This window comes from Podarcis gaigeae (genome assembly GCF_964106915.1).
Source record: "Podarcis gaigeae genome assembly, chromosome: 17".
Lineage (NCBI taxonomy): Eukaryota > Metazoa > Chordata > Lepidosauria > Squamata > Lacertidae > Podarcis > Podarcis gaigeae.
Genome location: NC_139694.1, coordinates 27,706,829 through 27,730,886, shown reverse-complemented (window position 1 = coordinate 27,730,886; position 24,058 = coordinate 27,706,829). Strand labels below are relative to the sequence as shown.

Below are 24,058 nucleotides of genomic sequence, written 5' to 3'. Positions count from 1 at the left end.
CTGGTGGGGGGAAAATGTCTTACAAATACCGTCACATGTGGAAATTGCAGTTACTTGGTCACATGTTTTTCTGTAGAGGTGCCAAGGACTAATATCGCACCTAGAGTTTGGGCCCCACAGTGTCCTTCTGGCACTTTGAACAGGTGGCACTAGGAAATTTTGCGTTCTTTCCATACAATTGCATTTCTTCCACCCCTCCTATGAGTTTATCTTGAGCTAACTAGTTTACAGGTTTGTAAGGTGAACAGCAAAGAAGAGGAAGTTTGCATTCATTAACTTTAATGGTAGGAGCAAGAAAGTTGGGATGAGAGCACGGAAGTCTGCCAAAATCAGGTGGGGAGAAGTGATGGACTACTTTACAAATTGTCACGACTTAGCACTGGAATCTTCCCCTTTCTCCAGTGAGCTCTGAAGCGTAAGGGAGATATTGATGTACCCACATCAACTCACACCCTGAGCAGGGTTTAAACTTTATATTCTACTTGGAAGCTGCCCAATTTGACAGTTATTATACTCGTTCATGCTGTTATTAGTTTATGAAGCAATGTCTCATTAGAAAAAGTAAAATGATCACATGCTTACATTTTGGAGCTGCCATAGTATTTTTATAATACTGGATATCTGATTTACTTGCAATAATTAAACAGCATGTAGGCAGGGCTGGATTTAGGTTTGATGAGGCCCTAAGCTACTGAAAGTAATGGGGCCCTTTATATGTCCAGCAGTCCTTTGTCAACAAATTGTCGCTGGTTTTTGTGTTGGAGAGTTTGGATTTGATATGCCGCCTTTCACTTCCCTTCAGGAGTCTCAAAGCAGCTAACAATCTCCTTTCCCTTCCTCCCCCACAACACACACTCTGTGAGGTGAGTGGGGCTGAGAGACTTCAAAGAAGTGTGACTGGCCCAAGGTCACCCAGCAGCTGCATGTGGAGGAGCAGGGAAGTGAACCCGGTTCACCAGATTACGAGACTACCGCTCTTAACCACTACACCACACTGGCTCTCATATATGCTATCTGGTAATTTATGGACCTAATGGGTATCTAAAGCCATTTGCACATAACAAATAGAAGCCTACACAACACAAAACACTGTTACTGTATGTAAGTTTTATTTTATTTGTTTTTTATCTTATATTTTGGAAATGTGCATCTAGGTTTTTTCCCCTTTAAGTTTTTTTTTGGGGGGGCAAGAGAGTGGGGCCCTAAGTTATAGCTTGTTTAGCTTATACATAAATCCGGCACTACATGTACGTAGGCATCAAAATCAGAGGCAATTTATAGTAAAATTGATAAAAGGTTTATTCGTAGGCAATTCAGTAAGTAACAATTGATTCCAGAAAATAGGGAGGGGTGCCTTTAATGGCCTAACTCCCCCTTTAAGGGACTCAAAGTCCCCCAAGTTCATTATCAGTCAGAGATGAAGGAGCTGAGGCTGGATCACAAAGTGAGTCACCACTTTTTGGAGGATAGCATTCTGGCGTGGAGAAGAACTTCCATGTCACGAGGGTAAAACATCAGAAATACATCGCACCTGAGGTGGGGTTACAGTAGCTCTGGCAGGTCAAGGTGTATCACATCCCTGAGAATTAGCAAGATTTAAGCAGAGACATCACCTTGCTGACAAAGGTCCGTATAGTTCAAGCTATGGTTTTCCCAGTAGTGATGTATGGAAGTGAAAGCTGGACCATAAAGAAGGCTGACCACTGAAGAATTGGTGCTGGAGGAGACTCTTGAGAGTCCCATGGACTGCAAGAAGATCAAACCTCTCCATTCTGAAGAAAATTAGCCCTGAGTGCTCACTGGAAGGACAGATCCTGAAGCTGAGGCTCCAATACTTTGGCCACCTCATGAGAAGAGAAGACTCCCTGGAAAAGACCCTGATGTTGGGAAAGATGGAGGGTGCAAGGAGAAGGGGACGACAGAGGACGAGATGGTTGGACAGTGTTCTCAAAGCGACTAACATGAGTTTGAGCAAACTGCGGGAGGCAGTGGAAAACAGGAGTGCCTGGCGTGCTCTGGTCCATGGGGTCACAAAGAGTCGGACACGACTAAACGACTAAACAACAACAACAAAGACCTTGGTTAGCCTGTCCAAATAGTTTAATATATAGTTGTATAGTTTCAGACAGAGTAGGTGTTTCAGACAGAGTTTATGCAGAGCATGAACACTGGAAGTAAGTTCTAGGGATTCATTGATATGGCAATCAGGACGTGTGAAAAGGACCTGGAGAGCCCTTCAGGCGACACACCTGGGCAAGCAATATTTCAAGACAAATGTGGTTGGTGAGTTCCATTTGGGTGGCCTCTGGAAAGGCCACAGTCCGATATCTATGGCACTCAGCCCTGTACTTGCTTTCCTTGATGTGATGATGGAGAACTGCATGGTAGTCAGCTGGTTCAGTGGAGATGTCAGTTGCCACCTTAGTGCCTAGAGATCGCCACGTAGTCGCAATTGGACCCACATCAGTAGCAAAACGCACCTGGCGAATTTCAAACACTGGAGTCCATCATTGGTTGCTTCCCTCCACAAATATCATTGGAATGAGTGCAGCTTCCGTGGGATCAGTTCTCTGTTTCTCTCATCGGTCTTCTGGTACAAGTCTAACCACCTCACTAGAAAGTTGAAATGCTGCTTTTGTAAGTTATTTACACAAGATGGAACAGTGCCCGTCCCTTAGTTTGTTTGTTTTTTTAAAAATAATTTTTATTAGGTTTTTTACAAATATAACACATACTACAACAACATCAAAAAAGAAACAGAATCACAAATATAGGCAAAAAGAAAAACATAAAAACATAACAAACACATAACAAATAAACAACACAAATTAATTAGTTGTTTAAACATCTAACCTTATAAACATATTTTTGACTTCCTCTGGGCCCTCCCATCTGAATTTCCTTGTATTTGAATGTAGCAGTTTTCTAATATCATTATTAAAACACAGTATTCCAATTAAAATCCAATTTCTTAACTTTTCTTAAAGTTCTAGATCTCATTTATTTAGTTAACTCCTAATTTAATCCTAGGCCTATTTGGTACTTTCAAGCAATTTCTAATTTTTAATATTACAATATTTATTCAAATAGTCTTTAAATTTCTTCCACTCTTCTTGGTATTCCTCTTCTTTCTGGTTGCGGATTCTTCCAGTAAGGTCAGCCAACTCCATATAGTCCATTTTTATCTGCCATTCTTCCACAGTTGGTAATTCTTACGTTTTGCATTACTTGGCTATTAAAATTTGAGCAGCAGTTGTGGCAGTCCCTTAGTTTGTTGGTATGTTTTCTTCTTCTGAGTTTTTAATTTGTGAATGTTTTTTGCTATTTTTTAAAAAAGGATTTATCTATTAAAATAAAATGCTTCCCGCAAGCATGAAATGCATTGATGGCTGCAGTTAGAATCCATCTAATCAGAACAACTTTTAGATATGCAACTTTCTTAAGAATATACTGTAGCAGAACACATTTCTTTCAAGAGAAATTATTTCACATTAGATAACTATACTTGCATATTCTGTTCTGCACAATGTTAGAAATTAGCGAAGAATCTCAGCTAAAGCATCCATGACAGATGACCATGCAACCTCTGCTTAAAAACCTCCAAAGTATTTCTTCTGCCTTGCCAGCTGAAGCTGTTTAAGGAAATGGACCAACATTTATAAATGTGGAATAAAAAAAATCAATTTAGGCATTTTATAGGGTAGTTGTTGTTGTTTTAGGTGAAACATAAAATTAGTTTTGGCACTAATTTAAACATGACAGCTCTGTAGCTGGTAAAGACTTCTGTAACAGATCTGATCCCCACTAGCTCTTTACGTAGAATTACTGTATATGAAATAGGATTTTTCTTGCATTGTTCTGTGTGTGTGTTTTTTCTATCTATTGGCAATGTATCAAGCCGGGCTGATATGTCTTTGGGGAGAAGTGTTGACATCCTTTTGGCAAGCAGCAAATTTTTGCAGAAGAAGGAACAGTAGTGCAAGCTTGCTACACATTGATGGAGTTTTGATAATTTATTCATGCTGTGTTTGTTCTTAAATGCCAAGTCTCTTGGAATCGGGCACAACCCAGCCAAAGTTAGGCATCAGACTCCATTAGGCTAGGAAGGGGTGGATTCTGTCTGTTGTGGATTGCTTTCTGGCGTCAGTGGCGTAGCGTGGGTTGTCAGCACCCGGGGCAAGGCAAGTAATTTGCGCCCCCTAACCCTAACCCCCTAGGGATGCAGGTGGCGCTGTGGGTAAAACCTCAGCGCGTAGGACTTGCCGATCGTATGGTCGGTGGTTCGAATCCCCACGGTGGGGTGAGCTCCCGTCGTTCGGTCCCAGCTCCTGCCCACCTAGCAGTTCGAAAGCACCCCTAAGTGCAAGTAGATAAATAGGTACCGTTTTATAGTGGGAAGGTAAACGGCGTTTCCATGTGCCGCATTGGTGCTGGCTCACCAGAGCAGCTTCGTCACGCTGGCCACGTGACCCGGAAGTGTCTCCGGACAGCGCTGGCCCCCGGCCTCTTAAGTGAGATGGGCGCACAACCCTAGAGTCGGACACGACTCTGCCCGTAAGGGCAGGGGTACCTTTACCTTTACCTTTAACCCTAACCCCCAGATGTTGCGCCCGGTGCGGCCGGACCCCCTGCACCCCCCACGCTACGCCACTGTCTGGCGTTTTGTTTTGTTTTGCCCTTGATACTTTGTGTTTCTGTAATCCCTTGGGTGCTACTGGTTTTCCTCTGGTGGAAGCAGAAGCCTCTAGCCATATTCCCCAAGCAAACCTTATTTGTCAGACAAATCTTGGTTGGGAGATTCATGGGCCCCCTTTATTTTATTTTATTTTATTTTATTTTATTTTATTTTATTTTATTTTATTTTATTTTATTTTATTTTATTTTTTTATTTTATTTTATTTTATTTTATTTTATTTTATTTTATTTTATTTTTTTTTATTTTTATTTATTTATTTATTTATTTATTTATTTATTTATTTATTTATTTATTTGATTTATATATTGCCCTATACCTGGAGGTATCAACCTTTTCTTGCTTTGCTACCCCAAGGGCACCTGTCAGTCTCTTAAAATCAGCTAAGGTGGACTCTTGCTGACCAAGTGTGTGGCTAGGGGCCAAACTAGACAAGATATTTATTATTCAATTAGGAACTGCTAGAATGATTTAAAAACAACAACAACAACAACAACTTCTTAAGCGGCTGCAGTGCAATGAATGCTCCACTCCCCATGCAAATAGCAGCAGCAGAGGCCGAATATGGGTTAAAGCTCACCCAGTGCTAAATATCCAGAAAGCAGTAACCTGCCCTGTATCTCATTGCAGAGAGCTTGAAGAAGCTGCTTTTGATTGGAGAAGCAGTTCTTTCCTTTTCCATGTCATACTCAAGCCTCTGAGGGTGCCCTTAGTGTACAGACAGAAAACCCAAGCAGTCCATAGATAGAAAATCTAACTGCATGTAACATGTAGTGTGTGCTCCATATTTTAAATAACTCATCTAAGGGTTTATTGACACCTTTCCTCTGCGCTTTAAAGCTCCATGTTGGAGCTCTCTTTTATTTTTTTGCTTCTGAGCTTACCCTGCAAAAAACTGCATGACAAAGCCGCTTCTGGCGAACCAGAGCAGCGCACAGAAATGCCGTTTACCTTCCTGCCGGAGTGGTACCTATTTATCTGCTTGCACTTTGACGTGCTTTCAAACTGCTAGGTTGGCAGGAGCTGGGACCGAGCAACAGGAGCTCACCCTGACGCGGGAATTCAAACCGCCGACCTGATCGGCAAGTCCTAGGCTCTGTGGTTTAACCCACAGTGCCACCTGCGTCCCTCGATGTGTCCTATCCCCCCCCCCGAAAACCCACCTTCCTCCTTCGCTTCTCAGAATTAACCCCCTGCTGTCTCCCAGTTCAATTTCTCCTCATCACCAGAGGAGCCGAGGTAAGGGAGGGTTGTGCAATGAGGCTCATACAGGTTCATCTTTGAAAAGCTAAACCATGGTTTGTTGTTACCTTGGTTCTCAGGGGACCAGATCACAGGCAGAAGTCCTGAGAAGGCTGAGGATAAGCAGAATTCCCTGGAATATGACACCCTGCTTTATAAAGTGCAATAGAATTTTTTTTATTAATTAGAAGCATAGATAAAAGTTTTAAGGACAATCCTTGAAATTAAGGCCTTGGAATACAGTGGCACCTTGGTTGTTGAACGGCTTGGCTCCCAAAGAAATAGACTCCCAAATATCGCAAACCTGGAAGTAAGTGTTCTGGTTTGCGAACGTTTTCCAGAAGCCGAATGTCTGGCGCAGCTTCCGACTGAGTACAGGAAGCTCCTGCAGCCAATCAGAAGCCACGCCTTGGTTTTCGAATGGTTCCGGGAGTCAAACGAACTCCCGGAATGGACTTAAGTTCAAGAACCAAGGTACCACTGTATTCATTTTGTATATCCAAGTCCTAGGATTGGCTTTATTTTCCAGTGAAAAGATTTCTGCATTTAAAACACATCTAAATTATACTATCATGCATCTGGTTTTCTGAGGCTTTTTGTTGTTCGTGGGATACCCAGGGTGTTTGACTTCTAGATTATGTAGTACATTTCAGGACTGCAAGTTCTGGCCAGTTAATCCGCCTTTGAAACGGATCGTTTCCTTAGGATAAGTAGTAGCAGTAGAACAACTGATAGTTGGTTCATTTGCGGTTTAGTTGTTTGGGTTTTGAGACTGGCCAAAAGCAATGAAAGAAGACTTGCAGACATCTGTTTCAAGGTATTAAATAAACAATACATTGAGATTAGCAAGCCTTCCTTCACTTCCTTCACTGCTTCTGTTTATTGCATTATGGACCACCTTTTCTCCAGAGACCTTAAGGTGAGATATATGATTCTCCTCTTCCTCATTTAATCTCCACAACAACCTTGTGAGGTATGGAGGTGACTTGACACCACAGTGTAGTTTCACCTTTAACCGCAAATTAAAATGCTGGAAATGCTGAATGATGGTGTAACAACCAAAAGAACGTGATCATCCTTGGTTGCATTTTGCTTATCATTGTGGATAACACTCAAATAATATCCTACAAAAGAAGATGCTTTTTCAGTTTAGTGGGTTCTTCAAGCTACAGGTAGTTGCTCCAGATCCATTTGATTCAGAGGGCTAATAATAACAATAATTTGTTATTTATACCTTGCCCATCTGGCTGGGTCCCCCCAGCCACTCTGGGCGGCTTCCAACAAAACACTAAAATACAATAACCTATTAAACATTAAAAGCTTCCCTAAACAGGGCTGCCTTTAGATGTCTTCTAAAAGTTTGGTAGTTACTTTTCTTTTTGACATCTGGTGGGAGGGCGTTCCACAGGGCGGGTGCCACCACCAAGAAGGCCCTCTGTCTGGTTCCCTGTTACCTCACTTCTCGCAATGAGGGAACCGCCAGAAAGCCCTCGGCACTGGACCTTAGCGTCCGGGCAGAACGATGGGGGTGGAGACGCTCCTTCAGGTATTCTGGGCTGAGGCCATTTAGGGCTTTAAAGGTCAGCACCAACACTTTGAATTGTGCTCGGAAACATACTAGGAGCCAGTGTAGGTCTTTCAAGACCGGTGTTATATGGTCTCGGCAGCCGCTCCCAGTCACCAGTCTAGCTGCCACATTCTGGATTAATTGTAGTTTCTGAGTCACCTTCAAAGGTAGCCCTGGAGGCTTTTTCTAGCAGTATTTTGGATGTCTGGGATGCCAACATAAATAAATGTAAGCATCACTGAGTTAACTGCACAAATCTGTGATTATATTGTTGAAGTTGGTGACAAAGGAGAGCATCAGGAGAGGCATGGGTACATGTTTAACGGTGCTAGTTTACATACATTTGATGGATGGATGGATGGAGTTGATGCTGTTTTGAATTGTTCCAAACTTCCTTTGCCACTAGCCAGGTTACAAAGATGCTATCAACGTGTACAAAAGGAGTTTCTAAAGGAAAAACTGAGCCCTTGAATATGCTTTTAAAGCAGAAGATACCACTGTCTCTCTTCTTTTAGCAGATCAAGATGATCAGGTGACTGCAAAAACTGCAAGGTTTTTAGTGGGGGCAATTAGAATAAGATCTATTATACTTCCAAAATGTATTTTGCATAGTTAAGTTTTTACCTCTGTCTTCAGTCTTTTATTTTATTGCTATGGCTAGTGGCTGATGCAAATAAAGATTCTCCTGATTCTCCTTAAATAATAATTAAAAAAATGGTAGGTAATCAAGACTTTGGGAAGAAAAGTTTTCAAGCGAATAGTGTGTTTGTAGTTAATAACTATTAAAGAACATTGCCTCTGCTATACATTTACGTATCGTCCTGTAGCATGTTTGATAGAACTGGCCATATTAAAACTTGCATGTACCACTGTCTGTTCAGCTTATATTTTCATATTTCGATTAGATTTTTCTTGCCAGCACCTGGGCTTCATTTCTGTACTGGGAATTGCTAAGGACCCTCTTAGCAATGGGAGTTTTCGACTTCCAAATCCACCTTCTTTTTTCTGCCATTCTCTTAACTAACTTCTGATCCTAAGTGTTTGGCTATCAAGGAAGGATGGCCAGTAGATTCTAAGCAAAGTTTATACCTTTCCGTTTCAGCAAGACACCAGAGAAATGCAGCGAGGCACAATTTGCTACAACTTGTAGGTTGCCTGTGACCTGCTGGTACGGGTCCTTCTGTTACATAATAGAGAACAGAGGTCTGAAAGGGAAAGAATGCTGGCTGGGAGAATTTTCAAAGGGAGCTGAAAGCAATACTGTACAGGAAATTAAATCATTGGGCAAGGAAGTGGAATTGGACTGATTGCAGTCATTAATGTCCCTTTAACGAGGGGCATGTAAGGAATGTTACTCAGCAACTGTGATGGTTCCTAGTGTGGTGCCAATTAAATAACGCGGACGGGGTATTTCAAACAAGGAGCCAGCGCTCGGTGGGGAGGGGAGGAAAGGGGGATTTTTTATGAGGCAGGAATAAGGCTTTGCATCCCAGAGAATGCAGGAGACTCTAACTATTGTCCTCTGAGAATAATTTGCAAGGGGAAGCCCATATATTAGAGGAGCGGAGATCCGTGGAAATTTGCTGCGTTTTGTGTAGTAGTTTGCCTTAGTCTTTCTGTTGCATCTCATCCTCTTTTTAAACTATAAATCAAAAAGCAGATTTTTTTGCCTTCAAACACTCCTTATATGCAAAAGATGCAAGATGTGATTAAATGGTTTTTAGAAACGTTGGTTCAAAATATTTATAAATCCCAGGTGCATCCATTTTTCATTGTTTCAGTTAGTTTTTCAGAAAAGATAAAAGGAAACTAACTTAACAATTTACACAAATGTTTGAAACTATATTACAGAAACATGTAAACAGTACTTTTCTTGCTTTAGTTTAAAGCATCTATTTTTTCAAGTCAGCTAATAAAGCAACTTGTTCTTGCATCTATTTTTTTTTCAAGTTCTTGTTGTGTTCTTCCAGCTCTCCTTTATGCCTTTTAAGTATTTCAAGCAGAGAACTTTGAAATTCAAGATGATTTTACTGACACTTAATCCATTTATTTCCAACAGTATTTCTGTGCCATCCTCTAACCAGAGTTTTCTGGAATAATGAGCCAGGGCAGCCATAGTGTTCATCTTGCATGTTGCCTCCCCGCACTTCACATTATATATTCTCTTCACCTTGCTAAAAGGCACCCATTTTTTGATACCCTTGTGTGGAGGATCTTGATTTGGCTCTCCTTCTCTGTTTGCACAAAGACAAGAGAGGTGGTAAAACAGGGCATTTCTGATCCCCTGCGCATATGCGCTGTACCCATGTTGTGAAAAGTTTGTTTCTGTTCAAAAATTGTATGGTTTTCTTTTTTGGGGGAAATGTTAATTTGGAAAAAGTTCAAAACCTACAATTAACGCACACACAGCAATACAATGAGACCACTAATGGAGGGGGAAATGAAACTCACTGATTACGGCCCTTAGTATATTCTGAGTAAGATGGTTGGCCATTTAGAATAAAACCACCTCAGGAGAAACTCACCGACTTTACTAGCAGAGAACCTGCTTCCTGGTCCTTGTGTAAAAAGCTTGAATTATTCTACTCTCATTTCTTTGGGGCTTACCCTCTTAGTTTGTTTTAAGTAATAGTTGTTGTTGCTGTTGTTGAGTCATTTAGTCGTGTCCGACTCTTCATGACCCCATGGACCAGAGCACGCCAGGCACTCCTGTCTTCCACTGCCTCCCACAGTTTGGTCAAACTCATGCTGGTAGCTTCGAGAACACTGTCCAGCCATCTCATCCTCTGTCGTCCTCTTCTCCTTCTGCCCTCCATCTTTCCCAACATCAGGGACTTTTCCAGGGAGTCTTCTCTTCTCAAGAGGTGGCCGAAGTATTGGAGCCTCAGCTCAGCTTCAGGATCTGTCCTTCCGGTGAGCACTCAGGGCTCATACCCTCCAACATTCCTCTGATGGAAATAGAGACATTCTATTCAACAACAACAATTTAGACCTCGTCCATCTGACTGGCTTGTCCCAGCCACTTTGGGCGGCTTCCAACACATATAAAAGCATAATTAAACATTTTAAAACCTTCCCTATACAGGGCTGCCTTCAGATGTCTTCTAAGGGCTGTATAATTACTTATCTCCTTGGCTCAGGGGGTCACATAACTCCATACCCTCTAACATTTTTCGGTTGAAAATAGGAAAAGCGGGACATACCGGGATCAAAGCAGAAACCGGGATGGGAAATACTCTGCTTTCAATCTTTCTAGTATTTTTATTTGTCAAAGTAGCCGGGTCTTAAAGGTTAGCTGGCCAGATTTTGTGACATAAAAGCTACATCATGCGTTCATCATACAATGAGCTTTGTTCATTTGCATACTATTATGTGCTTCACAGCAGTGCTTAAGGTTGCTCTTGTCCCCCTCCCTTAAAGTAATCTAGGGCCAAAAGAGGGATGATAACACTGAGAAACTCTTTATTTAACAATGGAACATTTCTGTTGTTTTTCTTAATCACATTTTTTATATATCCTCTGGTGACTTTTGATGGTACAGTGTGGTGGACCTTCCTTTTTATCATTGGCTTTATTGTTGGAAGACTCTTGTTTTCATCCCAGTGAACTAGGACGTTTAGGCCGCTGTATCTGCTGCTCCTAAAGAAGACCAAACAACCAGTTTCCTCCAAGATAGATACTATAACAGAGAATATTTCCAGATTTTTGTGTGTCATCTAGGAGTACTAAATAATTAAACATGTATATGGAAGAAGCTTCAGAGAGTGACTCCGGTGATGAAGGTTAGTTGAGAATAACTTAAGAAGGAGAACTTAATGTGTTGACTCGTAATGTAGAAATCCAGGCTCAATTAACATAATGTGCATGTAAATCATTGGTAAACTGATTGGAATATTCTGTCAAATGATAAGGATAGTTTTGCTACACCCTGCTTTCTGATATTTTTGATCCAGTGCAGATCTTTGGCAATGCTCTCCTCATGACTTGTGAGGATCTATAAAGACCTGTGGCCTTAGATCCATGGTTTTGGGCCATCATGGCAGCTCTGGGAAGTGCCTGAACCATGAGGTTTATGGTTCACTCAGTGGAGACAGAGGTGATGTTGGTGGTGGATGAAATTCAAGAATAATTATGAGGTTCCAAGAGGAAGTGCTTGATGAATCTGTATTTGTGTGTGCCCATGCACGTTTTCTCATTATCATGTACTTTGATTCTTGACTTCCATTGCTATTTCAGAAGCTTCTCTAAGTTGCAGTATGTTACACCCAGGATCCATAAACCCAGTCCCTTAGTACCCACCTTTGCCCAAGTCCTTAAGTCTTCCCTTTACATCCCCCCACCCCCATATTGACTTAATAGAACTGTTGTTTGCTTGTTTTATTTTTAATTTTTTAGCTTATGTGTTACTTGCTTGTATTAGAAGCAGGGCTATCCATTAGTCCTTCCATTTAGAATAGTTCTAGATCTCATTCATTGATTTTCTTTTGTTTTATGAGTGTTTTATCTTTTGTCTGTCTCAGGTGATTTTTTTTATAAGTAGCTTATAGGCTGCTTATATTAAATAAAGGGAGCGGGTAACACTGTGGTCTAAACCACTGAGCCTCTTGGGCTTGCTGATCGAAAGGTCGGCGGTTCGAATCCCCACGATGGCGTGAGCTCCCGTTGCTCTGTCCCAGCTCCTGCTGACCTAGCAGTTTGAAAGCACGCCAGTGCAAGAAGATAAGTAGGTACCACTGTGGCAGGAAGGTAAACGGTGTTTCCATGCGCTTTGGCACTCGTCACGGTGTCCCTTTGTGCCAGAAGCAGTTTAGTCATGCTGGGCACATGACCCAGAAAGCTGTCTGTGGATGAGTGTCATACCCCATAGTTGAATTTAACTGGACTTAACCATCCAGGGGTCCTTTACCTTTATTTTACCTATATTAAATCAGCAATAATGCTCTCTGTTTTATTATTATTTCTTGTCTCTGTCTTTTGTTCTTGTTTCTCTTACTCTCCTGTATTATTATTGGACTGTAGTGTGTTGTTTTAGTGCAAGCACTCACTACTGTAAGCAGCAAAGCAGAACACAATGCATTTATTGTTGTTGTTACCATCATACCTTGGAGGTCAAACTGAATGTGTTCCGGAAGTCCGTTTGCCTTCCAAAATGTTCAGAAACCAAAGCGCGGCTTCTGATTGGCTGCAGGAAGCTCCACATGTCTTTCTAATAATATTGCAACTCTAGTTGTTTAAAAAGCCTGTGTGATTCCTGATTCCTCTAACAGTTCCCTAAGGACTTATTTTAGTTAATCTTCTAAAAGAAGCACAAACTAAACTTGAATTGTTTTAATAGAAGTAACTTCAATTATTAAACTCATTTTAATCTTTATCCCATTCCTTTTCTTATAAGCTGCTTGAATGAACCTATATTCTAATGTGTTTTCCCCCGTTTTCATGTCATATTTTTCAGTTTCTTTGCTATCCCTAACAGTAAAGTGGAGGAAAAAATGGAAATAATATTGCTCGGTAGTCCGTCCTTGGGACATAGCCTCTGCTTATATCAAGAATGTCTACCTCATCCCCATAGAAGTGAGACAAAAGCCATGGGGAATTATAGTCAGACTACAGAATTTCAATCTTTCTACTTTTTTCATTCTACCTTTCCTCCCAGAGGAGTCCAAGACAGTAATCTGGTTTAATGCGGACTATAAAGTGGATGGGAAACTCTTTATTTGCTGTTGTTTAGTTTTACGCAGAAATCCTTTGTTTTGAAGATCTTATAGACGCCGTTCCTGACTGTGTGGGGACAGGCTGCAGTTGCTGTTGATAAAGGAAAGGCATGAGTTGGCCTTATTCTTAATTACTGGTACACGTATTCAAGGCTCATCTGTCTTACTGATAAAGCCAGTGATAGGGACTGTAATAGAGTTCTCTCAGCTCCCCTTGCCATGCAGCCTTGGAGTGACAAGGGCTGGGCAGAGTTAGAATCATAGAAGAGACCCACCAGGGTCATCTAGGGCAGGATTCCTCAAACTCAGCCCTCCTGAGAGCCTACAACTCCCATCATCCCTAGCTAGCAGGACCAGTGGTCAGGGATGATGGGAACTGTAGTCTCAAAACATCTGGAGGGCTGAGTTTGAGGAAGCCTGATCTAGGGCAACCAATGTTGACATCTCCATCCCACCTTCAGGAACAGACATGGGATTGTTACATGTCACATGTCTGTTTACATTCCAGCACAGTATCCAGGGAACTTCCGTTGTGTATAGCTTTGCCTTTTAGCTGTTCTCTCTGAGACGACATGAGAGAGAGACGACATGTTTCTTTGTCTTGATTTATGATTAATAAATCTGTAGTTGTAGTATGCTTCCACCAGCCTCACGCCTATTCTGTGTGCGCAGTTCTATCTGCTAATAGTGTGCCCTGGCTTTGAAGCCCGGGTCACTGATTTACATCAGAGCACAGGCCGATGGAAGGAGACATCTGAGCTGGAGCTTGCCAGCTGGCCTCCCAGCCCTATGCATGCCGACAACAAGGTTATGGGCGCAACACTGTAAACTTCTGTCCAACATAGACCTTGAGCCCATAACCCTGACTCTTGTGCTCTGTCGACTGAATAAGTACCTAGCAGACAGAAGAGGTGTTCTACTCAGCAAAGACTAGGCATCACCCAGGACCAGTAAGAGGGCCAGAGCATGGTGGCGGTTTCACCCGTTGGCATATTGCGAGTAAAACCGCTGCTGCTTCCAAGTCCCTCTGCCACCCAGAGCACCACCAGGCCCTCGTACCACTGAAGGCTGTTGTGGCTTGTTCTTCCCTTGGCTGCCGGCGCTGGCTGGCAGCTTCTTTAAACTTCTCCCATTGGATAAGTTCAAAGGAAGCCCAGACCTCACCTCTGGAGCCGGTGGTAGTGGAACAGGGGGAGGGGCAGTCCATTGCACCTCTAGGGTGCCAGTGTGGTGTAGTGGTTAAGAGCGGTGAACTTGTAATCTGGTGAACCGGGTTCACGTTTCCACTCCTCGACCTGCAGCTGCTGGGTGACCTTGGGCTAGTTACACTTCTCTGTAGTCCCTCACTCACCTCACAGAGTGTTTGTTGTGGGGGAGGAAGGGAAAGCAGAATGTTAGCCACTTTGAAACTCCTTAGGGTAGTGATAAAGCGGGATATCAAATCCAAACTCCTCCTCCTCTCTTCTTCTTCTAGGGAAGCTTTTAATGTTTAATAGACTGTTGTATTTTAATATTCTGTTGGAAGCCGCCCAGAGTGGCTGGGGAAACCCAGCCTGATGGGAGGGTATAAATAATAAATTATTATTATTATTATTATTATTATTACCCCACCCAGCATGGAAGCTCAGTTGGGAACTTTGGGGCAATTGCTGTATTTAGCCCTAACCTACTTCCAGGATAGTGTGGAGATAGTACTGAGAGAGTTGAGGACCAGCTATGCCATCCTAAGTTTGTTTGAGGAAAGGCAGAGTATGAATGTGCAAACTGAACCATAAGTTACGAATCATAGAAGGCTTTGAGGACAAATGAGCAGCTGCCTTAAACAGAAACACCTTTTGAAGAGACTTGAACCTTCAGAGCAGATTCTGCCACCTGATGTTTTAGATCACCATGAAGCTGTCATTCCAAACATCTGGAAGGCACCAGGTTGGGGGAGACTGATGTACTAGAATTGGGGGCAGGGCAGGGGACATAACCCCTTAGATATGAACAGGCTTCCCCTTGGATCTGACAGGAATGGTTTGCTGTCCCAAATAAATAGGAAGCATGTGCACTCATAATATAGTAAAGGTGTAAAGGGACCCCTAACCATTAGGTCCAGTCGTGACTGACTCTGGGGTTGCGGCGCTCATCTCGCTTTATTGGCTGATGGAGCTGGCGTACAGCTTCCGGGTCATGTGGCCAGCATGACTAAGCCGCTTCTGGTGAACCAGAGCAGTGCACGGAAACGCCGATTACCTTCCCACCAGAGTGGTACCTATTTATCTACTTGCACTTTGACGTCCTTTCAAACTGCTAGGTTGGCAGGAGCAGGGACCGAGCAACGGGAGCTCACCCCGTTGCGGGGATTCGAACTCCCGACCTTCTGATCCTAGGCTCTGTGGTTTAACCCACAGCGCCACCCACATCCCTCAGAATATAGTTACATGCGATAGTTGGAATGAAAGCAAGAGCTCAGGAGCATTTATTTGAACCGTCTGTGGCTTCCAAACAACAGAAGTTGGTTTTGTCATTTGTTTGCAATGCTTGTAAATGTTTAACTTACAGGCACTTTTCTTACTTTTTCTCTACCCCACCCCGTTTGGTTCGTGATAGTGAAAGGCTGACCTGTGAGAAACTGATCTTTGAAAAATAGCTGGCATATTGACTGAGCAAGCAACAATATCTGGTTATAGTCCCCCCCCCCCCCCACCTCTTTGCTGGTAACATGGGGGAAGTTTTACATTGCTTTTAGACCGTTGGTGGCTACGTGTCTCAGTCGAGCTAGTTGGAAAATACTAACTTTGCATTAAGGTTTTTATTCCTTAAAGGGAAAGATGAATATGAAGTGATTTGTTTAGATGTATTCAAACCTAAATACTGCTTGATACAAAGGCTGGAATTTGCCAGCCACTGGTTCAATGCGACATTCTCCTTATCCCATTCATCTCTATGAGGGATGCATTGAAGTAATGTCTTGCAGGAGAGGTTTTCAACCTTTTCGGGTCCACGGCTCCCTTGACCAACTACATTCTTTCAGCGGCACCCCTGTGGCAACCAGGGTTTTACGGAATAATCCCCAGGTGTGTGTGCCCAGGAAAGAGAGCCCTTGGGGTCTGACATGTGATTTGGGCTTAGATCTTGCTGCGGAGGTGAACTTTTATCTGAATTATATCACTTCAGAGAATATGCCACAGACTATAAGTTCCTCCAAATGAGGAAATATCCTGAATTTCAAAAATTTAGAATGCCAGCCTTCTCCCTGACCTGTTTCTTTTTCTTTTTCTTTTCTGAGTGCAGAGAATATTGTTATATGAAGGAATATTGACATGCACTCTCATGCACTCTAAAGTGCTGCAACCCAAAGAAACCTTTGTCTGCTTCTATTAACAGTTCTTTGTGGGTTATCCAAAAGACAAGAATTGTTGGTTGATAGCAACTAAACAATTTCACCAGAACTTTTTGATATCCTAAAGGAGACTGTCAGCCAGTATTATTTTTCACTTGCATCACAGATTGCTTTGTTTAGACTAGGGTTACCAGACATCCCCAGTTCCCGGGGACCGTCCCCAGATTTGCAAATCTGTCCCCGGGAAACGTGGCGGCGGCAGCCTCAGCAGCCCGGAGCCAGCCTGGTAGCGCAGTTGGCTCTGGCTGGCTTCAGGAGCTGCTTGCTGCCACCGCCACTGCCGAGGGGGAACCGGGGACGTCCGGTGGTACAGATCTCCTGCCCCCTGCCCCCTTTGTTTTGGCTGATTGGGGGAGGCTCGGAAGTTGCAGGCGGGCGGCCGTTTCCCAGTTTTTAAAAAACTCTGCTCTGCGCATTAATGTTTCACAAGGTGTGAAAGAAGGGCTTTGCATCTTGCCTGGAAGCGAAACCGCACGCCTTGCACCCCTCTTGGGCAACGGCCACCCACCTGCGACTCCCAAGCCTCCCCCGATCTGTCAAAACAAAGGGGGAAGGGGGCAGGAGATCAGGGAAGGCTCAGGAGTCATGGGCAGACAGCACACTGTTGCCCAGTTTTTTAAAAACTGTGCATTTTATGTTTCACAGGGTGCGAAAGAAGGGCTTTGCATGTTGATACAATATGCATGTGTCCTTGGGCCCAGGGTGTTTTGCCTCACCATCCCCATTACTGATTCCCTGTTGCTACTCAGCTCCCCCCCCCCCCCAAAAAAGTCCCTGGATTCATTGAAAAAAATCTGCTAATCATAGTTTAGACAACTATACAGTTGGGGGTTGCCAGTATGTGTGTGTGTGTGTGTGTGTGTGTGTGTGTGTAAATCCTCCCTAGCTTGGTGGATACATTCTTACTTCTGTGCATAGCTGTCAACTTACAGATTTGAAAATAAGGGACCAGCAGCCTCAAAAATAAGGGATCAGCAGCCAAAATAAGGGATTTTCCAAGCACAGGTATGTTCGGCTTCTGAGCCCCTCCAAGCCAAAGGCAGAAAGCCCAGCCAGCAGCCAAACGAAGCTTCAAGCGGTGGTTCCCACAGCGCAGTAACCCGGCAAAGGGGATGCAGCAAGGAAAACCACCGTCTCCTCTCTGCTGGGAAGCGCTGAGCAAAGGCGAGTCCCTAGGCAACGCGGTCGATTTGATCGGCACAAGGCATGCAAGCTCCACCCCCCAGTCGTTCTTAGACTCCTTATTGGGTGAGCAATGCAGCCAAACAACACAGTTGGAGCCTCCCTCCTCCCTGGCTGGCAGGGAGGGAGGGAGAGGAGCTGCTTCCTTTGAAACCTGGGAAATTTAAGGGACATCATCAATAAGGGACAGCGGCGGGACACGGGGCTGGGATAAGGGAGTTTCCCGCCAAATAAGGGACGGTTGACAGCTATGCTTCTGTAGTTCTAGTTAAATGTTTCTGTGTGCATGTGTTCCCGTGACAATTACTTGTGTTCCATTTCAGCATCAGTGATTGGTTTTATACCGGACTTCCTTCTGATATAAAGGCAGTCGGAAGCTCATTTGGCTATTGTGCGCATGAAATGATAGTGACAGGCGCTGATGCGTCAACCTTCCATCTATGGCACTTAAATAATCATGCCATCTACGGCGATCAGGTTTCCCAGGGGAAAGCTGTGGGGCAAATGCAAAACTGCTTGGGCCCACTTCCTGTGAGAAGTGGAACTGTGTACGAGCCCCCAGTTTGCACGTGCCACTAAGCCATGGTTTAGTATTGCAAGGAGGAGCCACAGCAAGCTCCTCACTTCCTCTGGCTTTGCCACCAAGAGATTGCAATCTTCCGCTTCCACTTCCATTTTTAGATTGCATCTGAATCCCAAATAGACTCTTCTAAGGATGGTTTGTGAAAACAAGGCAGCTTCACAGATTATGATTCGAAGGTGAATCCCCCCCCAATTAACCATAATTATGACTACAGTTTGTCGGGATTCGAACATCACAACCAACTGTGGTTAGTCTAAATTGGAAGTGAATGCCTTCAGACTTTTTATGGTCTGTGCTATTCACTGCACTGCTCTGCTTTTCATGTATACAGTGGTACCTCAGGTTACATATGCTTCAGGTTACATACGCTTCAGGTTACAGACTTCGCTAACCCAGAAATAGTGCTTCAGGTTAAGAACTTTGCTTCAGGATGAGAACAGAAATCGTGCTCCGGTGGTGCGGCAGCAGCAGGAGGCCACATTAGCTAAAGTGGTGCTTCAGGTTAAGAATAGTTTCAGGTTAAACACGGACCTCCGGAACGATTTAAGTACTTAACCTGAGGTACCACTATATCTGCTTCCCTGCCATCAGTTGGACAGTTGACGCTGATAAGTGCAAATTTTAAGCAAACCCTTGCACAAGGAGAATGCATTAGCGTGTGGGGTTTTTACTGTCCAAAAATCGTTTGTGGATTGTCAGACCTTTCTTATTTTGGCTGCCTTTGTGAAAATAATGGAGGGATGTATAATATTTTAATGAACAGCCAAGCCTTTTGGCACTCACGTAACATTTTTCTGGAATACCTGAAGCGTGGCCATCCAAAAAGTACTTTAAAAGGTTTTTCCAGTTCTTTTCTCCTCCTCCAGAAAAAAAAAATCCCTTTAATAATCATTTATGGCTCTGAAGTATGCTATGTTCTGCCCCCTCCCCTTCTTCACTTCAATAAACGGCTATTTTCCCAGAGGATTAGCTAATACATACCATCTGGGTCAAGATGAGGTTGTTTTGCCAAAATTTCTTTGGCACCTAGGTAATTTGTTGTTTGGGTAGAGTCAGCTGTTTAATGAATTAGGTATTAAAAAGAATGAAAGAAACCGTTTAAGCTATTGGGCCTGCTCATTTTGCAATAAGATAACGAAGTTTAAGTATACCTATTTCATGAGGTGCCTTCACATAATCTGTCAACAAACCATTTTCCTGCTGCTTGTCTGGCATCCAATTTCGACTTACCTTAAACCATGTGGAAAAAAGATGTATCTGAACAAATACATCTTACAAATACAAATATCTGAAGGAGCGTCTCCACCCCCATCATTCTGCCCGGACGCTGAGGTCCAGCGCCAAGGGCCTTCTGGCGGTTCCCTCATTGCGAGAAGCAAAGCTACAGGGAACCAGGCAGAGGGCCTTCTCGGTAGTGGCGCCCGCCCTGTGGAACACCCTCCCATCAGATGTCAAAGCAATAAACAACTACCTGACATTCAGAAGACATCATAAGGCAGCCCTGTTCAGGGAAGATTTTAATGTGTGATATTTTAGTGTATTTTTGGGTTTTGTGGAAGCCGCCCAGAGTGGCTGGGGAAACCCAGCCAGATGGGCGGAGTACAAATAATAAATTATTATTATTATTATTATTATTATTATTATTATTAATGAATTCAGTATCGCATTCTCAATAGCAGTCCGTAAGCAAAGTTGGATAATGTAATGCATCTAAATGTATTGGCTGGTACAATATCAAAATTACAGAATCACATTTCTTCCTTGAACATTAACTACCATTGTAGTACTACTTAGTGTTTTAGCTCCACTAATAATACCTTTCTTCCAGAGGTTTTAAAGAGTGTTAGTCTTGTGTTGGTACCCTTTTTCCTGTGAGTCAGGTGAGCAATAATTTCAAGAGCCGGTAGTGCCTCTAATCTTTATGGACATGTACACGATATTATAAGGGACGCGGGTGGCGCTGTGGGTTAAACCACAGAGCCTAGGACTTGCTGATCAGAAGGTTGGTGGTTCGAATCCCTGAGACGGGGTGAGCTCCCGTTGCTTGGCCCCTGCTCCTGCCAACCTAGCAGTTCGAAAGCACATCAAAGTGCAAGTAGATAAATAGGTACTGCTCCGGTGGGAAGGTAAACGGCGTTTCCATGTGCTGCTCTGGTTCACCAGAAGCGGCTTAGTCCTGTTGGCCACATGACCCGGAAGCTGTATGCCGGCTCCCTTGGCCAATAAAGCGATATGAGCACCGCAACCCCATAGTCGGACATGACTGGACCTAATGGTCAGGGGTTCCTTTACCTTTACACTATATTATGTACCCAGTACTTTCTCAGTGTTTGAAAATAGCCAGGCCCAGGCTATTGGCCATTTGCGACCAAGGACTCAGCTACACTAGCAAAGAAAAAATGCTTTACGAGCATTGTTATGCATTCTAACACTGTGACACCAGATGGCACTGTGGAGTTTCGTTTTTGCCTACCCAATTTCTCATAAAAAGTTTGCAACACATTTAACTGAAATGCTTCTTTGATGTGTCTAGATCCAGCCCAAATGAAGGTGCCATACATCTCCACCATCTGGAGGTGAATGCCTGGGAATCATTGGTTCTTGACTGTCTTCACATACTTAATAACACATCCTGTAGAGTTCTGTCCATTATCTTTTACCTGCAGGACCGGATGAATTTTGGGAACCAAAATGCTGCATCTGTGCAGCCTGAGCAGGAGCAGTGAACAATGTTATAGCGAAATGTTGTTGCTTGTCTTCACTTCCCCCACCCCAATGCCCTGCTCACAGTTGTGAAGAATAGCCCTACGTTATGAATGGCCCATGTCACCATTAAGAAAAAGAGGCAAGAATAGGTCAATATGATCAAGTGACTTTTCTTCAAGTTCCGAAAGCTCTTTTTTTTTTTTTTGAAAAGTTTTAATTATTAAAATATTTCAGTATTAATACACACATATTGCGAATATACAAGCATACAAACATACATTTCATACAATCCTTAATAGTGTTCAAAGATACTTACACTCAATCCCACAAATAATTCCTTTTCCCATCACCACCCACCACCCCTCACCCTACCTTTGTGTTAGACCTCCAATCTACTCAACTGCAATTTCTTTCCATTTCTGTTGCTTTATTTCACACACCTTTAACCTAATTTCATACTTCTTTTTCTATTACACATTGTTATCCATCTTATTCAGTATTTCAGTGTTTGAAACGGAACTTGTTTATTCTAATAGGAGTTCTGATTTTTCGATATGGTTTTGCAAGTATCTTTTAAACACCTTCCAGTCCTTGTCTATCTTCTCTTTTGAGATCCTTCCAATTTCTCCCATTGTTTTGGATATATTGTAATACTCCAATAATTTGGCAAGGCACTTGTTTTTGTTGGTATAATACCACTTTTCCATTTTTTCACAATCAATAGCCTTGAGGCTACTGTTGTGTATAAATATAATGTCTTGTCTTCTTCCTTTAGACTTCCTGGTACTATTCCCAATAGAAAACATTCTGGTGCTTCCCTAAATGAATATCTGAACATGTTTTTCATTTCGTTATCTATTGTTTCCCAAAATTGTTTGATGTTTAAACAATTCCATCATATAGGCATCATAGTACCTTTTCCAGTGCTCCGAAACCTCTTAACCCAGCTCAAGATTGTCAGATGGTTAACTCAGAATCACTCAGTTCATCATTTGAAAAATAAGACACTGGCGCCATCTTGCCCTAAAATGGCAACTAGACATTCCATTTTGGCGATTGTAACCTTGGTTTAAGAAGCCATTTGGCACCTGGCTTATACAGTGGTAACTCAGTTTACGAACTTAATCCATTCCGGAAGTCCGTTCTTAAACCGAAATGGTACTTAAACCAAGGTGCGCTTTCCCTAATAAGGCCTCCTGCCGCCGGTGCCCTTCCACCACTCAGCTTCTGTTCGTAGACCGAGGTAAAGTTTGCAAACCGGGACACTACTTCCAGTTTTGTGGAGTTCGTAAACTGAATAGTTCATAAACAGGGCTGTTCTTAAACCGAGGTTCCACTGTAGATCTGAGTTCCTAACACTGTTCTGACTGATTCAGAGAGACAGACATCCATTAGAGGTCTGGATTTGCATCCATTCCAATGGATAAAGGAACGCATTTTCGCTTGCAAACAGTCCAAAAGTTTCCGCCCCACAAAAAGCTTTCTACTCCATCTTACATATAGATTTTCAGTCAAATGCAACCAAAAAGGGGGCAAGGCGTTTGTCAAAATACGCTTGCTGGTTGCTTGAACTAGTTCTTATTAGCCATAAGTAAGCAAGCAATTAATTGTTTACAAGTATGCTGGAAGCAGCCCCTGTGCAGGCGCAACTAATGATATTGGTGTGTGATTTCACAGTCTTGTCATGTTAATCTGTAACAATTCGATTTAATTCTGATTTAATTCAAGGACTCATCCAGAGCATAGCAAATAGCCTTTTACTTTGCTTGTTTATATGGTTCCATCAGTGTGCAAAGTCAGTTTAGAGTACAAGAGGACAGCTCCCTGCACTGAGGAGCTTACAATTTCTTAAATTCGGTACGGGGATACAGTTACCTTTTTGGGTATATGAGACCAAGGAGGAAGAAATACAGTGGAACCTTGGGTTGCGAACGTGATCCATGCGGGAGGTTACGTTTGCAACCCTCAGCACTGCGTCTGCGCATGTGTGTGATGTGATTCGGCGCTTCGGCGCATGTGCAAAGTGTGATTTAGTGCTCATGCGCGAGCGGCGAAACCCGGAAGTAACCCATTCCGGTTCTTCCAGGTTCAGCGAGGTCCGTAACTCGAAAATTTACAACCAGCAGCGTTCACTATCTGAGGTATGACTGTAGCAGATCTGCGTGGTACAGATCACCAGCCAAGTCTGTTAACTTTAAATTTGGGGAGCTGACCACAAAGTGATTGGCTTTTAAATACATCAATTGTACAGGATAATAATATTAAGCAAAAGATCTCAAGAGCTTTGAATGAACTTTGCAGGTTTATCTGTAAATGATTATAAAGTTTGGGAGTACTTTTTTATTATTAAAAAGAATACTGAATAACAAAAAGCGGATCAGTTAAAGATATCCAGTAGCCAGTGTTTTTCCAGTGGCTGAGTTCAAATATTTGGGTGAGTCCTCCCCTTTCTTGAATCAGGAGAGAGACGGAAGGAAGGAATCATGTTATGAAATGTTAACATTTCCCCAAATCGTTTAAAAACTAAGGAGCATTTTTCTCAGGCAGTTTGAATGGCTTCATATATAGAATTATTACGCGGATTGTAAAGACTCAAAATCTTTCTCTCTCTCTCTCTTCCCCCCCAGTGTGCAAAGATCCACCGTACAAAGTTGAGGAATCTGGGTATGCTGGTTTCATTTTGCCAATAGAGGTTTACTTCAAGAACAAGGTGTGTAATACTGTTCTTTCAATTTCTCACCATATATCTAGATTTTTTTTTCCTTTGAAAATAGCTAAAGAAATGTTGGTTTAAAGTATTCTTTCCAAAAAAAAAATTGAAGTGCTCTTAGTTCTAGAAGGCATGAGAGTAGCTTAACTTTTGTGCATGGCTGGTTGATTAGGTGCTTGCCTTCTGTTTGATCACAGTTAATATCATTAAACCAGTAATTATCATGTTTAGCTAGTTATTGCCATCTTTTAAATTTAATCATGAATTTCCCTGATA

General features: G+C 42.7%; 1 protein-coding gene across 10 annotated transcripts in view; it reads left to right on the top strand.

Annotated features, from left to right (window-relative positions):
- The window catches only part of MLLT3 (MLLT3 super elongation complex subunit), a 144,410-nt gene that overhangs the window by 60,955 nt on the left and 59,397 nt on the right, over window positions 1-24,058 (top strand). For 6 of the 10 annotated variants that reach the window (XM_083719068.1, XM_083719065.1, XM_083719067.1 and 3 more), the window contains one exon: window positions 23,700-23,782. The exons of 3 other annotated variants lie outside the window; for them this stretch is intronic. In XM_083719068.1, the coding sequence (XP_083575194.1) occupies window positions 23,700-23,782 (83 nt within the window). Of the gene's footprint in view, window positions 1-10,877; window positions 11,285-23,699; window positions 23,783-24,058 lie in introns of those variants that run through there. One more of the 10 variants, XM_083719072.1, reaches the window with a different exon arrangement.